This window comes from Rhipicephalus microplus, chromosome X (assembly GCF_043290135.1).
Source record: "Rhipicephalus microplus isolate Deutch F79 chromosome X, USDA_Rmic, whole genome shotgun sequence".
NCBI lineage: Eukaryota > Metazoa > Arthropoda > Arachnida > Ixodida > Ixodidae > Rhipicephalus > Rhipicephalus microplus.
Genome location: NC_134710.1, coordinates 151,885,999 through 151,901,610, shown reverse-complemented (window position 1 = coordinate 151,901,610; position 15,612 = coordinate 151,885,999). Strand labels below are relative to the sequence as shown.

At 39.5% G+C, this 15,612-nt stretch overlaps 1 protein-coding gene across 1 annotated transcript in view; it reads left to right on the top strand.

Moving 5' to 3' along the window:
- The window catches only part of LOC119177039 (RING finger and SPRY domain-containing protein 1), a 70,637-nt gene extending 55,539 nt beyond the window's left edge, over positions 1–15,098 (top strand). Inside the window, exon 15 of the mRNA XM_075878014.1 lies at positions 724–15,098. Coding sequence (XP_075734129.1) covers positions 724–811 — 88 coding nt within the window. The 3' untranslated portion in view covers positions 812–15,098. The remainder of the gene's footprint in view (positions 1–723) is intronic.
- The last annotated feature ends 514 nt before the right edge of the window (positions 15,099–15,612 follow it).

The window sequence follows — 15,612 nt, the reverse complement described above, 5'->3', positions numbered from 1 at the left end:
CGTTGTTGCTGCTTCCCTCGTTGCTGAGTCTTCTGTCACTGTCTTCAAACAGTGCACAATCCCCGGGGCCATCAAGCGCATTGGTATGGTCGTCCCATGCTGCGGTCCCGCCCGGCGTTAACATTGGATGACGACTCCGTGGCTAGGACAACTTTCCTTTTATAAGCGGCACTGTAATGGCACTGCCTCTTTGGCACTATTGAGCTACGTCGCACACAGACCACTCGAAGCGCGACTCAAATTGGCAAACGGCTCACCTCAAGACTCGCCACAAAGATCAAAATGGCAGCCTCACGTGTGCACATGGAGAAAGGAATTATTCCTTCCTCCATGCGTGAGTGCTTTAGCCAGGTGTTGGCCCGGCTACAATACCACCTAGGTGGTGCTAGTTGTGCACTATTTTTTTCAAAATTCTCGAATCTAAGCCGACCCTGGAGTTTGATACAAAGAAATTCGAAAAAGACTATTGACCCAGATTCAAATGAATATAGTAGTAGGCTTTCTTTCCACACTGCAATTCTTTTCAACAATTTTGGTGCACAACATTTGGGACACCACGTATAATGTTTGAATTTTTTAATGCATTTTTCAAACAAAGTTGTTGCAATTATAATGTATGGTGCTCACTGTTATTTAATGCAATAGCAAGAAATGTTTATTACATTGAATGAGGGCTGCGAAACTAAATATTGATATCGCATTCACTGCCTCTTTGTTTTTCAGGGGTTTCTGCAGTGAATGTGCCATACAGCTGGAGGTATGCCCCATGTGCCGAAGCGAGATCCGGGAGCGGATAGAAGCATCTCTTTAGCTTCTAGACTACAGCCTTGCCGGCAGTGCTGCTTAATTCAGGGGATATTATGCCTAAAAATGCAACCGCTACAGAGTCGACTGGCTTTCAGCCGATTGCTTGAGAAATGTGGCATACTGTAGGAAAAAGTGCGGCATGCAGCTCGAAATGAAATTATGCGTTAATGATACTTGTAAAGCTGTTCTGACTTTTATTTTATTCCCTGTTAGTTTCTTGCACTGAAGGCATTGCGTGTTTTCAACAATGGAAACATGCTTTCATAGTTTTCATTACACATTTATTGTAGGTACCAAATTGGATAAAGACGTGTGGCTAAGAGCTGTATGAACAATGTTAGTTGTAAAAGTGGTGCATAATTTCTGACAGGTTACTTTAAGAATTATTTGATGTTGTGACTGCAATTTGAGTGGTAATGTGTTAAATTTATTATTGACTGGTTTAAAAGACTGTGACTAGCAACTGCAGCCAGTTTCAATGGAACTCCATGGTGTTACAGGGACCGTATGACACCTAGAAGTGTCTATTGATGGCGCTCCATCTACACTATCAATGGCCAGGGCAGCACTACATATTTTTTTTACTCTGTCTAGCAACTTACTCTTCTGTGAACACTGAGAGTTGCTTTGGTGAGAATCATGGGGTCACATGTGTGTGTCTCACACAGTAAATATATCTGTAAGAGCTGAAAACAATTATCATGGACAAAAATTGGGCAGAGTTAACTGTAAATAATACCTCTCAAAAGAGGGTTCAATATTTAAACATTCTGCTCATAGTCTAAAGGCTATCCTGTAAAATTAATGTACAGTAAAAACCGGAAAATAGGTCAGTTTGGAATGTAGGTCGATCCCTCCAAACTGAATAAGAAATTTTTAAAAATCGCAAAGTATTGCGGCGCACTCTTACCTTGGTAAATGCATGACAACCAGCTGTACTGTGGTGACATTTCTTTTTATTTGGACATTGATCTTACTTAGTTAAATGCCAGAAGGCCACAAAGTGCTCTCACTCAGACTCGTCTGTACTTGAGTACGACGATGTCTGTTTTTCACTAGTAATGTCCCAGAGTGTATCGTCCTCCATTCCATCCAATGCGTTACTGATGCAGCATTTGCGGAAAGACGAAAGTACGCCGCCTCAGCGCAGAGCCCTTCCACTTCATAAATTGATGCACCCTACGATTGTGATCCCTTGAATTGCACCTTCGTGGCCCAGAGTCGTGCGCTATCCCGAAAGCTTTCACGCGGATGCTCTTCGCTGTTGTAGCTGGCCACCTTGCACACAGCTTCCGGATAAATTCGCCGAATAGTGTTTCCAGTTCAGGGTGCACTGAAGTCTGTCCACGAAACGTTTTTGGTGCAGCATGCTATGCGCTGCTTTTGGTTCCTCCAGTATTGGATGCTTTTCTTTGATGCACCAAATTCCTGTTGCACTACCAGGTTGCCGTGCGCTTCGATAACATTTTTCTTAAAGCCTATTGTGAAACTTCCGCCGACTACCACTCACTTCTGAAAGAAATGAAAAAATGAAAACAGCAGACTGACAGCTGATAACCGAGGCAAAATGGTGTTGATAGAACACCGTAGGCCTTGCCTAGCCTTGCCCAATGGCGCCGCTGCTGATGCTCACGATAGCAATGGAGGCTTTCGACTTAACTGTCGATTGTTGTGAGACTTACTTCCATGTTTTTTTTTTCTGCTAATAACCGGTATATAAGACGAGGGATGACTTTTCATTAATTTTTTTTTAATTCGACCTACATTTCGGTTTTTACGGTACTACCCTCTATGCAGTCACCTTAACTTTTTTTTAAGCAGGCAATAAGTTCTTCTAGCCAGCTTAATAGATGTCAGTGTTAGGACCAAATCTTTGCAAGATTGGGCAGGCACAAATTGACAAAACATTTATCTCTGTGGCTTCATGGCTGTGACATTGTGCAGCTGAGCACGAGATCGCAGGTTCATTTGGTAACCATAATGACCTCATTTCAGTTTGGTGAAACGCAAACAAGCTTATTTATAGCTTGTTTGCTAGAAAATTAGAGGAGCACTGACAGCAAAATTGATGTTTGGGACTTTATGCTTTAATTAGTAGCTTTCTGTCTGATGGTCCCAAAATTAAATCTGAAGTTCCCTAATGTATAGTGTAATTAATACTAGTACAATTTATTATGGCTAATTTCACAATCTTTTGAAATTCCTCAAGATTATTGCCTAATTTCATAGAAACTAGTGCTGCGCTGAATCATTAAATCACGGGTACCCAAGTTTTGGCGACGTTAAGAGTGCACCTTTTGAATCAGGGCCCCATGTGATTGTGCAACATAAAGATAGGTGTCAGTATCAGTTAAGGTGTGATGCAATTTCTGTGAAGTTTCTGTGATGCACTCATCTGCGAAGCACCCATTATTCTCTCAAAAGTTAGCCTTCTTATAAAAAATGGACTGACTCGGTTTAAAAAGTGAAGCCAACTTAAAAATTAAGTAGTACTGTAACTAAGGATAGCCAACGTTTTATTCAATACAAATGATTGTCCTCAACGTCCCTCTTCGTTACTCGAAGTTCTGTTTGCTTCTTCAGATTCTTACATTCTACAGCGCTCGCCTCCTTTCACCACCTAGCCACACACACGTATAAACACACGTGCTGACGATGCTCCGCATATCTCATTCCTTGTCAAACGACATTGTTGGCGCACAGCTGTCCATGTCATCATTAACCTCCGAAGTGCAGCACAGTCTGTGGGTGTGTAAGGTAAACATTCAATCCGTATCGGAGATGTGTGGACAGGAGATGTATATTGCATGTGCAGTCCTACCTGAAAGCATTTTTAAACAACCTTTGTAACTGTCCATGACATAAAAATTTTTTGTTGCAGTACTTGAAAAGCCACTGGTGTAAGCCTCGCACAACTTTTTCGCAATATATTTGGATATAATGCAGTTGAGATTGTTTCTCTGAATTATCACACAATGATGATTGCACAAGAAAAGATTCTAAGCAGTGTGGTGAAGACACTGAATTTGAGACGAACCAACCCAGATAATCGGAGTCAAGCTGTTGCCAGGCATCGTTGCTTGTCAGTGCCACGATTACAACACTAGAATTGTCAACCTAATCATTACTAGTGCATCTTCACACAGTGCTCGAGGGCGATGAGTCACAGTACTGGTGATGTCGCAGTGTGCTGGACATCCTGTTGAGCCTTCATACGCTGTTCACTCACTGTTCACATACGCTGTTCACATATGCTGTTTACAATAAAATAGCTTCCATGCAATGTACACAATTCATGATTTGGCAAAAAAACATGAATACCAAACTATCAGATCAAGGCCCAATCTCAAACTCGAAATCTTGTGTCACTGTTCCTTTAAAGAATCCCTCCAGTTCTTCATAACCCACTGTGCAGTTTCTGAGCATTAAATGCACAGCACAGGTTCACTATGAACAAAGCTTTACAGCAATGGACTTCTGTTGTAAAAGGACCATCTGGCTGAAGCCATCTGCACTCCAGTATTTATTCATTTAGACATGGAAGACTGCAAAGTGGACCGTAAAACAATTGGCAACTAATATTAAAGTTGAGATTAAGAAGAACAATTGGCAACTAATATTAAAGTTGAGATTAGGAAGAAAAAACAATGGAGCTAGGAAGGCCATGAAATGTGTATGGCAGATAATCATTAATCAGTTTTACAATCAAATGTGTACCATAAGATGGTTAGTGCAGCTGAGGATTGGAGAAAGTTAAAAGCAGGGGTGTAATAAAAAGAATTAGCAAGCATAAAATAAAAGCTGCTCGTGCAAGACACATTAAATTGTAAATCATTTGGGCATAACAAAAAGGCTGATTATGGTGTGATGATTTAGACTCAGTACTATCTTCATTAACTATAGAAGGTGACACATGAACAGCATATGAGGTATGAATGAAGCTCAATTCTTCTTGGGGACTTTGCATGCTCAGCATTTTTCAAAGAATTTGGTATAAATTCTTTCAGCAGTGTTCTCATTCATGTGAAATGGATGCAAAAACTTGTACAGATTTTTTTTTTTTGTACAGTTATGCGTGCTCTAGCTCTTTGCCAAGAGTAGTGGATACAGAACCATCCCTAACTCATTCAAATGCTAGATTGAACTGTAAGGAGCTAGACACAGCCAAGCGGATAAGGTTGCCACCTGTGCAGTTTCCCCCCAGCACCATTAGTTTTTAAGAGCTTAGTTTCCTAAAAGAGCCTTGGTTTATATTGTGTGTGCCACACTCACTTGCTCTCCACTACATTTTGTATCTCAAAAGTGCACTGCCAAGGTGGTACCTTTGTGCATGTCACACAGTCCCTGTAACTGTCATTTTTCAATGCAAATTACATGAGTGGATAAGACATTTGGTTGGCCATAAGTGTTGCATGTAGCGAAACTGCTCAAATTTTTTCTAGCAAATCTTTTTTCATGGATGCTGAAACATAAACAGGCACAGCTTCTAAACAACCTACTTGTGTCAGAACAGCTCTTTGAAAATGTGTGAATTATTTTTTTAATCTTTTGTGCATTATCACTCATATTTTGATCTGATGTTCAAGGGTAGAGTGAACAGTAGTAGTCTGTCTGCTATGTACTGCTGCAAAATAATTGAAGCTTCTGTTTGTTTGCTGTAGAAGACTGGCATTCTTCTGTTATCAAAGCTCTGCTGTCATTGCATAGCTTTTTCTGTCAAGTTGTGGGTCTTGTAAATGTCTACAGCCAAGATGTCACCGGTGGTTTATGGGAGTGCAAAAAACAAAAAGCTTTAATTTATTTACGGGGACTAAGAAAATCAATAATTTGAAAGCTAGTAGTTACAAGGACATTATAGCAGAATTTCAGTTTACTTTTGGCACTAGCAGTGCTTTGAGAGTAAAAGAAAAAGAAGGAACTTCCATCAGTAATAAACTATTTAATAAACTATGTTAGTAAGAGCCTTGTGGTGGTCTTCTATACAATTTTGAATGCACAATATGTGTAGAATTTTATGTAAAACTTCATTCAGTATGGAGAGTTATAAAAATATATTTCTTGTGTACTTAAAGGTGTGAAGACTTGAAAGAAATACCTGCTTTCTCTTTGATTTTCACAAAACAAATTTTATCTGTCAAGCAGCATGTTGTGGAATTGCTATGCATATTTCCCTCCTCACCTGAATTAAGTGCTCAAAAGCCTTGTTGCAGCACGCTGAATAAGGCATGTTTAAATGCAGTGGCAATCATTGTTTAAACAACATGGATATCTTTGTCCACACTGAAAACTCCTTTACAAACCACAATGTGCACATACTGTTTTAATCTAAATTAAATTTGGTAAAGTAGGCATTAAATATTAGTAAGACATCAGTGTACTCATTCATTTAAATTTTCGGGGGCCGCTGCAGCCGATCTTGTTTTAGTTTAAGTGGCAATATGCAGCATTGCCTTCATTTGTAGAGGTAAGCCTGTACATTTTCAAAACCTTTAAAGCACCATAATAGTGGTGTGTGCACACTGAAATGTCACTCTACTTTCAAGTTCTGAGGCCTCGAAAATATGACACTCTGAACTGTACAAAAGGTACTTGATTGAATTGCTGCGGATTTCACAAATATTGCTTTATTATTCATGATCACAAGTTTCACGTATTGTATCCTGTAGAGTATCAAAGTGTAGTCAAAAGTTGTGTTGTTTCCCTAGTTTTGAAGGTGTTCCAGCTAAAATGCAGAAATTTCTTTAGAAAGGCAAAGTTGTCTATTTGCATGAAACAGCAAATATTGTTCGCAGCCACCTGAAGAAACCTTCAGTATTTTTGTTTTATTGTTAAATTTTTAATACTTATGTTTATGGCTACTATTTTAATACTAGAGTTATAGAGCACTCTAGGAAACATTAATATATTTGCAGTGTACTAACTGTATCAAAATATTATATTGTGGTAGAGATACACAAAAAATCAGTCACACACGCAATGTCACTCTCATGCAAACAATAGTACTGCCCTCCACCCTCTTTAATTATCCACTGCCCCAAAACCTGTCTCGAGTAACATCATTTCATAGCATTAGCATAGTGCAAAAACCCTGAGAGCTTTTGAAGAGGCAGAAAACATGCAATGAGGAAAAGGCATATGGCAGGCCAATCTTGCAAGTGCAACCAGTTTTCAGGCAAGAAGGGGCTGGCACTTCAATGTATGCTCTCCCACTGTATGCTGAATGTTTATTACATGATCCAGAATGTTTTGACCCACCCAGAATCTTCACATATGAACAGTGGCTGACGTGATGTGTGTAGTTGGCAAGCATGTGTTTACTGTGGTTTATACTGCCCATTAAGTTATATTTTGCAAACTCTGTCAATGTTTTGCCCGCAAGCTTTTTTCACACATTTGAAAAACAATGAAATTTTCTTTCAGTTAAGAACTGTCTCCGGCTTGCACATGTACCAGTACTGGTCTGCCAACAAACTACTCTAGCTTCATGCATAACCTTGAATTTTGACAAGTGTTACTTCACTGTGGCTGCTGCATTCCTGCTTGTGGTGAACTTCGTGTGTTTTTTCATAGCAATAAGAAAGCGTTGGAAACGAAATTATTCTACTGCACATATCATAGATTGGCCAGATCAAGTGAACCCACTGCATACCTGCCAAGTCACCCAGATTGTCCGGGAGGCTGTCGGATTTCGACTGCTTCTTCCGTTTGTATGTTTGTTATGAAAATCTTCCGGAAATCGATATTTCTGCGTGTGCTCAAGCCGCATTGACAAAAATGCAGGTCAATCCGCTTCAGGCTTTCTTCGAACTGCGGCAGATACAAGTTTGTGAACTTCCCCAGCCAAATTCTACTGTGTCCATTGGGCCAAAATTCGAATGCACGTTCCGAACACTTTTCCTAATCACAGCGGATGATATAAACTTTAGTACCAAAACTGTCGAACGAAGGCAAAGAGGAGCGTGCTCGAAGCTTTGGTATTATGCATACATCAAGCGCACGCACTGCTTTCTACAGTGTGTGTGGTTATCATTGCTAACTGCGGTTGTTCTTGACACGATCATGTATGGCGACGGCGTAACTGACAGAACTTCAAAAGAGTGCGCGCGTGCAACTCTCGACTAGTCAAAGCCACGCTGCTTTCCGCAAACTGTGGATAAAAACACTGGCAGATGCGGTCATATATGGCATAAAACAACTTCGTTTTGAAGTCACGTGTGCAGTTAGCGCAGCGGGTTGAAAATGGAACTACGGTTTGTCGCAAACGCCGCACACAAAACCGCGGTCGCGGTGATGCGAAAGTGATCTACGAGCTCTAAGGGCACGCGGCTAACGCAGCGATAGATTAAAGGCAGTAAAGGGTAGAAGTGTTTTGGCATTCCTGTAAAAAGAATCTAGTAGCGAGCAAAGCTTTGACCCGCACTTTCGTGGCAGCCAGCTGCGCCGTTCCTTCCGTTCACGTGTGTCCCAGGAAGACATGCGCAGGTTGTTTCGACAGAAATTGATTTTGCTAGTTGTTTTTATGACACAAAATTTTGGGAGTATTTGCGCTCTCGCTTTGAGACTTCTTTCTTAGTGGGAAACCCTACCCTCGTGTGTTCGTCCACTACAAGCCAATATAAAACCGCAACGCCAGTGGTTGCAATTGGGACCCCCCTTCTCTTGTTTTTCGCGCTTGCGATTGGAATCCCCCCTTTGTTTTTTGCTATGTATTTTTGTCCTTTGGTGCCAAAAAAATGGGGGCAAATAATTCGACGTGGCAACCCCCCCCCCCCTTCCCCGCATTGCAGAAGTCTCCCGGATTCAGAATCCTTGAACTTGGCAGATATGCCCCTGCAAAGAGGGTGAATCTATAACAGTCCAGGCACAGATTCAGGCTTTCTCAAAGGGGTGTTGGATTTTAAAATGGTGAAAGGTTGTAATGACTTCAGGGCTGTTTAACAACTTTATGAGCTTGTCACATTTACTGTTGCTGCACACATCGAATTGAAGGAGAGCTCAGGACAGCCAGACGTACTTACTGGATCAGTGCATTCCACGTTCACCACCTAATTGAAATAATTAATTCATTGGCACTCCATTTGGGAGCAGTGCTGCTATGTCATCTAAGCAGTGTGCTGCATCAGCCTTCATGGAACCTTGTGGTGTTCCTTTGACAGGGTAAAGATAACCGTGCAGGTAATGCCAAATGAAAATGTTTTTAGTTTTGCTCTAAAAAGCTAGTGTTAATTTAATGTCAACTAACAGACAATAATACCAAGAAAAGTATAGGGGATGTTAGTAGTAGTAAATGTAATATAAATGTGAAGAAAGAGAAAGTGGACGAAAAGATATCTTGCCATGGGCAGGGACCGAACCTGCTACTTTCAAATAATGTGTCCTATGCTCTATTAGAAGATCACAGGTTTGGTTTCTGTCCACGGCAATTCATCTTTTCATCCACTTGTTTTTTCCCTTCACATTTATATTGCATTTACTACTATTAACATCCCCTATATTTTCTTTGACAGCATTGTCTATTCTCATTAATGTTGTGTCGAACAAGAAAAAACAAGCCCTTAATATTTGCTCTTCTTTCCTAGTATTAATTTAGTAGCCTTAATTTAGTTAGTGCTAAGTAAGGACTCACACTAATTAATTAATAAAGGAACATAAATATACCAGAGGCTTTTCTTTCTTGAAGCCTGCTGCTTGTTCGCTGGTTGCTACAGCCAAAGACATACAGGTACACCTTGTATGCCATTTTCTTGAAGGGCAGAATTAGGTGCCAGCCAACAACAGTCTGGCATCGCATTGCTCTGCATACTCGTGGTTCAATCCAGCCCCCCTCCCTTTTCATTTGCTTTTTCACATAGAAAGACAATTTAATAAATGTGTTTCTTCTCGTCTATGCCCTACTCTATGAAAAAGAATGCATTAATTTTATCATTAATTGAGCCCTTTGATGCCACACCCCATTATTTAAAAAGGTGTGAAAAACTTCCTCTGTCTGCCAATTATCAAAATGATTTTCTTTTTTTTTTTCTGAACTATCTCACTTAGCTAATATCTTGCACCTAGCTTTTTCTTCTCTCTTTTGCATGTGAGGACAACCCTTACGCAATGTGCTAGTGCTCGTGCATAATCTCTTCGAAAGTTATATATAGCCTGCCATTCAGCTGAAGTCAGATATGGGGCATTTAATAAGGTGGCATTTATCTATATGAATCACTATGATAATGTGACATATAAGGTTTATTACAAAAAGGCAAAAATGTGCATTTTACGGCAAAAAAGGGGAACAGTTCAATTTATGCTTGAGATGATTTCATAAAAGAAAGTGGCATGGCAATCAATTCTAATATATGCAAACTCACAGTTTCTATTTATGATGAAGTATTTGACAAGGATACAAGAACTATCATCTTTTGCTAAGATGCAGTCTGATTCTCTTGGCATTGTCACAGTGTAATAGACAGTGCAATGGCAATTTTCCGGTTTATTCAAAATCAAGATTTCATGTGCACATGTGTGCAGTGTGGATGCTTTTGAAATGTGGACAAAATGCAACTGGAGTGGTTTAAATTTCGGGCACTATTTTTGGGTTGCATTTTATAAATGTTTGGTATTTCTTTTTGTTTCTCTCAAGCCAGATTATGACCTAGTATGAAGCAAAACAAGAGAACTTCTTTTTAAAGCCATGTGGCTAGGTTTGTGAATGCTGTGACTGCCTGTTAAATAAACGGAAAAAGAAGGAAACCTTTATTTTGGCTACAACATGGTTAAATTTACGCAAGCCCTGCCCCTGTACCTCCCCCCTTTTTTTTCTATTGACTTCACGCAGCTTGTGACTATAGCCTGTGAAGTCTAGTGTACATTTGTAGCTTTACTCCAGCTGCGTATTTTGACATGCCACTCTTGAAAACAGTTTTTGCAAGAATATAAAATGTAGGGTAGCTGATTAGCCATTAGCACATCTTTCTCTTCTGCCATTGCCAAGCTAATTTTTGTGGCATTACACTACATCACCTATAGTGGACAGCTGCTGTTGAATTGTACAGTTCACACTGCCTGAAACATATCTTGTGCAGTGGAAAGATAGTGGTTGTAATACTTTCCAGACATTGGCTTCAGTTGTGGCTATATGAAATATACATGACTTTAAGAATTGGCAGGTACAGTGAGCAATTGCTATTGAATATTAATAATTGTCATTCATCTTTTATGCAATTGATTGCTGAGGTTTTTACAGGTCGAAGAGCAGTGATGAGACTGTGTTCTGATTTTGTTATATGGTTTGTGTGCTTTGAATGCCAAGAAATCTGTTTATGGTATTTCCTTCCTTCTTTCTTTTTTATTTCTTTAAGTTCTGCAAAAGTTATGTCATACAGTGTGTAGAATGCCTGTGGTAGAGTGCTCTTTGACCACAGAATCTGCGAGTGATTTCACTATTTGTAATTGAATTCACTGGCAGCTCCTACTTATGCCTTCGATGTCCATGTATCCATGACTAGTTCAAACGAGACTGTTAAGAACTGTTTGTAAACAGGGTCAACTGTAAAAAGATGGCACAAGATGTGTATCCTGCCCGTTTGAACATGTATGCAACAGTTAACATATGGTGCCAAGCAAGCTACTACTTTTCATTTTGTTTTATTGTATAGCCAAAAAAAGCACCTGCAGTACTGCAGGGTGCTTGTAGCAATACCATGCTGATTCACATGCAAGACAATGACATCAGTCTGAGCATGTCATACAATACAAATAATAATATTGAAGACAGCTGGAATAATTGCAGTAATTGGTTTCATTGTTCAGTGCACAGTCTAGTTGAGTAGTCTTTTAAAAAAAATTTAAAAACAAGTTAATCTCCCAAACTGCTGAGTATCCGAATCACTGAAAAACAGTTTGGAATCATTCTTTTTTTTAGCCAGACAGTAATACAACAGCAACCATTGAATCCCTGCTGTGAACAATTTGCAAGGCTCATCATTGTGCAAATGTAGCAGTGCTGTTTGACACTTCATAGCAGAAAATTGCATTGTTTCAAGCTATAATTGAATTTTTTAAGATATATTTTTTCTCGCACATCACATGGCTTTCTTGCCGACCATTACTGCTTTGCTCAATTAATATGGCAGCATTCACCAGGAATTGTCCAACACACAACCTGCAGCAGTCCCTCTTAATGTTTTATGCATATATTTTATCATCGAATCTGGGGCAATGACCAGGAAGGTGCTAAGAATCAGTTTGTAGCCAAAAATATTTTATTCACCTTTTGTTTCAACTTAAGGATGTAACATTAATACATAATTGTCTAGGCACTTATAATAAAAGAATAACTAGAAGGTGAAGAAGAGGATGGGTCAGTGCTGGGCTATTCACACTCTTTGTTTTGTGCCAGTTTTTTGGATGTGTGTGATTGTGCACGAGCTTGTCTTAACTCCTTATCTTGTTGTATTGTCATGTACATTTCACTATCAACTTTCATTGATAATGTGGACAGATAGTGGCAAGGTTTGATGTTCACTTGAATCTTCGAACGATTACTGCTTCGGTACTTTGAGGTACTGCTATGAAGAAAACAAAGCCGGTACACTATTTGACGTTTAGCTTGCTATGCTATAATGGCTATACATTTGAAGCCCGATTAACGAAGCAATGACTGTGCTCGAATTATTTCATTAAATCTGGAAGCCCATAAAATTGGAAAAAAACAAGACTTTTCAGTCCTTAGAAATTTAAAATTTAAAGTAGCCGCACCCAAAAGCTAACATGGAATTCAACTTACAACAAGCTGTGCCTGCTCGTGCAAAACGTCTGAGAGTGTGGCATGGACATGCAACCTCCCATGTCTGGGCAGTGCAGGTGAAGTACAGTCACCTGAAGCCAGGACAGGTGTCCGATATTCAAAGATGAGAATGAACGCAATGATTGTGCAAGGAAGTACCAACCAGTGTTATCTGTTGCTTTTGGATGCAGGAGAGTACTACAGACTGTTCAGTCCATTCATCCATGTAAAGTTATGCATAAAACCTCGGCAAAATGAAACTAGGGTCGAGAATAGGGTGGCTAGATGTTTTAGTGTGATGGCGTTAGAGTGTAAGACCAAAAAAAGGCAGTGTGTGTCAAAATTAGAAAAAAAGTCACTGAATTTTTCACTAAATTATTTCTGGAAAACCTTCATTAGATCTGGTTTGGTGCAATGATAGTTTTGTTAATTTTAGTCGATTAAAATTTGAATCCTATTGGTACCTTTCAAGGAATGGAAATTTCTTCGTTATACCGGGAAATAAGGTTTCGTTACATCGGGTTTCAACAGTAAAAGTTATAAAAGCCTATACGCCATGAAGTAGCTAATGATAAACAATTAGTAAGTGCTTTGCTTAGTCCAGCAAGTGATGATGTATTTTTAGTTACAAACTTAGTAGCTTGGCTAAACCATATGCCTAAAGGTGTTACCAATTATGGCAGTTTTATATAGGCCTTCAGTTATCACAGTTAACAAAGGCACGACATGCCCAGAGCAGCTCAGCCATGACAAATCAGCATCATCTGCCCTTTCCTCTTTATTGCATGCTCTAGATATTTCTCTTGTGAAGTCTGACAACAGAGACATTACCATCTGTGTGATCTCATTGAGCCGTCTACCTAGCTAAGGATGCAAGCTGCGCAAGTGCAGGGTTTTGACTGAGGAATACAGAAAGTATGCAGTGGAGTGTAGTTTTTCTGTTTTACACTGTTTGGCTATGCCTTTTGTCAAAACATATGTAATTTCTACAAGATGTACGAGTAGCCATTTTTTGCTGTTCCACAAATGGTACCTTTCCTTGGGGGATGGCCCGAATTATCTTGGGAGAACCACAAATTAGAGTTCTGTGTATTGACTCGGTTTGCCCTCTTGAACAATGCACACCCTGAATACTCTCCAGGAATTGGCATCCTTTAAAAGGCAGAGGCATAACACGCCTGTTATTAGTTTTTACTATAGTTATTTTTGAAGCACTAGAGCAGATCGACAAACAGTATCAAACACCAATTACGAATTGCAAGTTCATTTGGGAAAAGCTTGCATCTTTTGCTATGTGTCTGTTCGAATCCTTTCTTGAACCTGCATCTGTTTTTAGCCGCTCTGCTTTTCGACTTAGGTGGCCAATAATATGTAAACAAGTATTTTCGCTGAAAAATCAGCTCTTGTGCAAGGCCCAAAATTTTGGCCGCACGAAGATGCAGTGCATTGGCAGGTACCTTAAAAACTGCATTGCAGCAGTTCTGCAAGTTCTGTAAACATTTCTGCAAATGGTGTTAATTTTGTTTGAATTTTATAACAATATTTTATATGCGAGAAAAAGTATTTGTGGCATATAAATAGTGCTTAAAGCTATGTAATTTGCATGTTAAATAATATTTTCCATAACTCACTACCATGGTATGATTTGCTCTATCTCGCAAGCACATTGATGGCCCAGTTACACTACTGTTAGATATTTTGCTTTGTATGAAGCAGGTAATGTCAGTAGCCTCCTCTCTCTCTTTTTTTTATAATCGCTTTTACACAGTCAAGCTACAGCAAGGTTATATGACAAGGTCTAGACACGCTGCTTATGCAGAGCAAGAAATGCTTGCGCTTGTTTCTGCATGCTGCATGAGGGTCATTTCTGTCGTGCATGCAAAAGATTGAAATGCTTATGGCTATTCTGTTGTAGTGCACGGAGGAGTTTTTGAAGTGATATAGCCAGAGCTTGCTCCGTAGGCACAGTCGGCTCTACGTTACCTTGCAGCTGTGTTTCGTTTTAGTCTTCCCCATTCTGTACGGTAGAGATCTGGAAACTTTAGGTACCTTTGCCCTTTAAGTAAGCAAGAATAATCTCTCGTCAAGATGTACTGGCTCAAATTGTTCACACTAAACACTTTGTTGGTGTTGCCTTCTTTCTTGCCAAGAATTGTTGAGTATATTGTCACTATTTCAACTGTCACTACTGCATGTCCATATTAATTCCATTGACTTATTGCACAGGGTTTTCACTAGATGGTTGTGTTGTATCCCAGCAACATGTAGGACACCTACCTGTACAGGATCTAGTCACCTTTTTTTCTTTCCTTCTCCAGCTGAAGAAATATACATTCAAATATTTTTAATTTTGTAGCCTTGTTTGTGAGGCCACTCTCGAGTCATGTAAATATGGAGCTTGTCGAATATTGTATATCATATGTACCAGTTGATTAAAAGTGCTGTTCACTAAGTGAAATTGCCCTGTTTCAATTTGCAAAGTGTTGATGCTGTTCGGTGTATAAATGTTTTCCAAACAAAACCATTGCATTTTACTCTCTCTCCGCACTATAGATTGAATATATTTACATCAATCGTAACTAAATATTTTATTGTAGCTTTCCGAACAAGTATTTCTTGTATGTGATAAACCTCTTCATGCAGCTAAAAAGGTAGTCGAGGACTTCATGGGAGTTCATGTGGTTGGAAATCAGTGACCAAAATAAAATGTGTGCTGACCACTGAAGAATTTTTTTTAATGCTTAGCTGTCCAGGCGGGAGCCTTGTCCACAATATAGAGGAGTATACTAATAGATTTACCTATGATCACACCACAAGTGTCAGGTATTTGGATTACGATAAGAGAGCTACACAACAAATAGATTAGGAAACTATTTAGCAGGCAATTTCGTATCACTGACAGCGGCATTACAATAGTGCGAGGTGAAAAAAAAAACAGATAGCTGTTTTGCAAGCAAGAATTGGGTGATGAAAAATGAAAATTATGTAAAAGTTATAAGCAACTGTTGACAGCATGATGGACTACAGTCTGACCT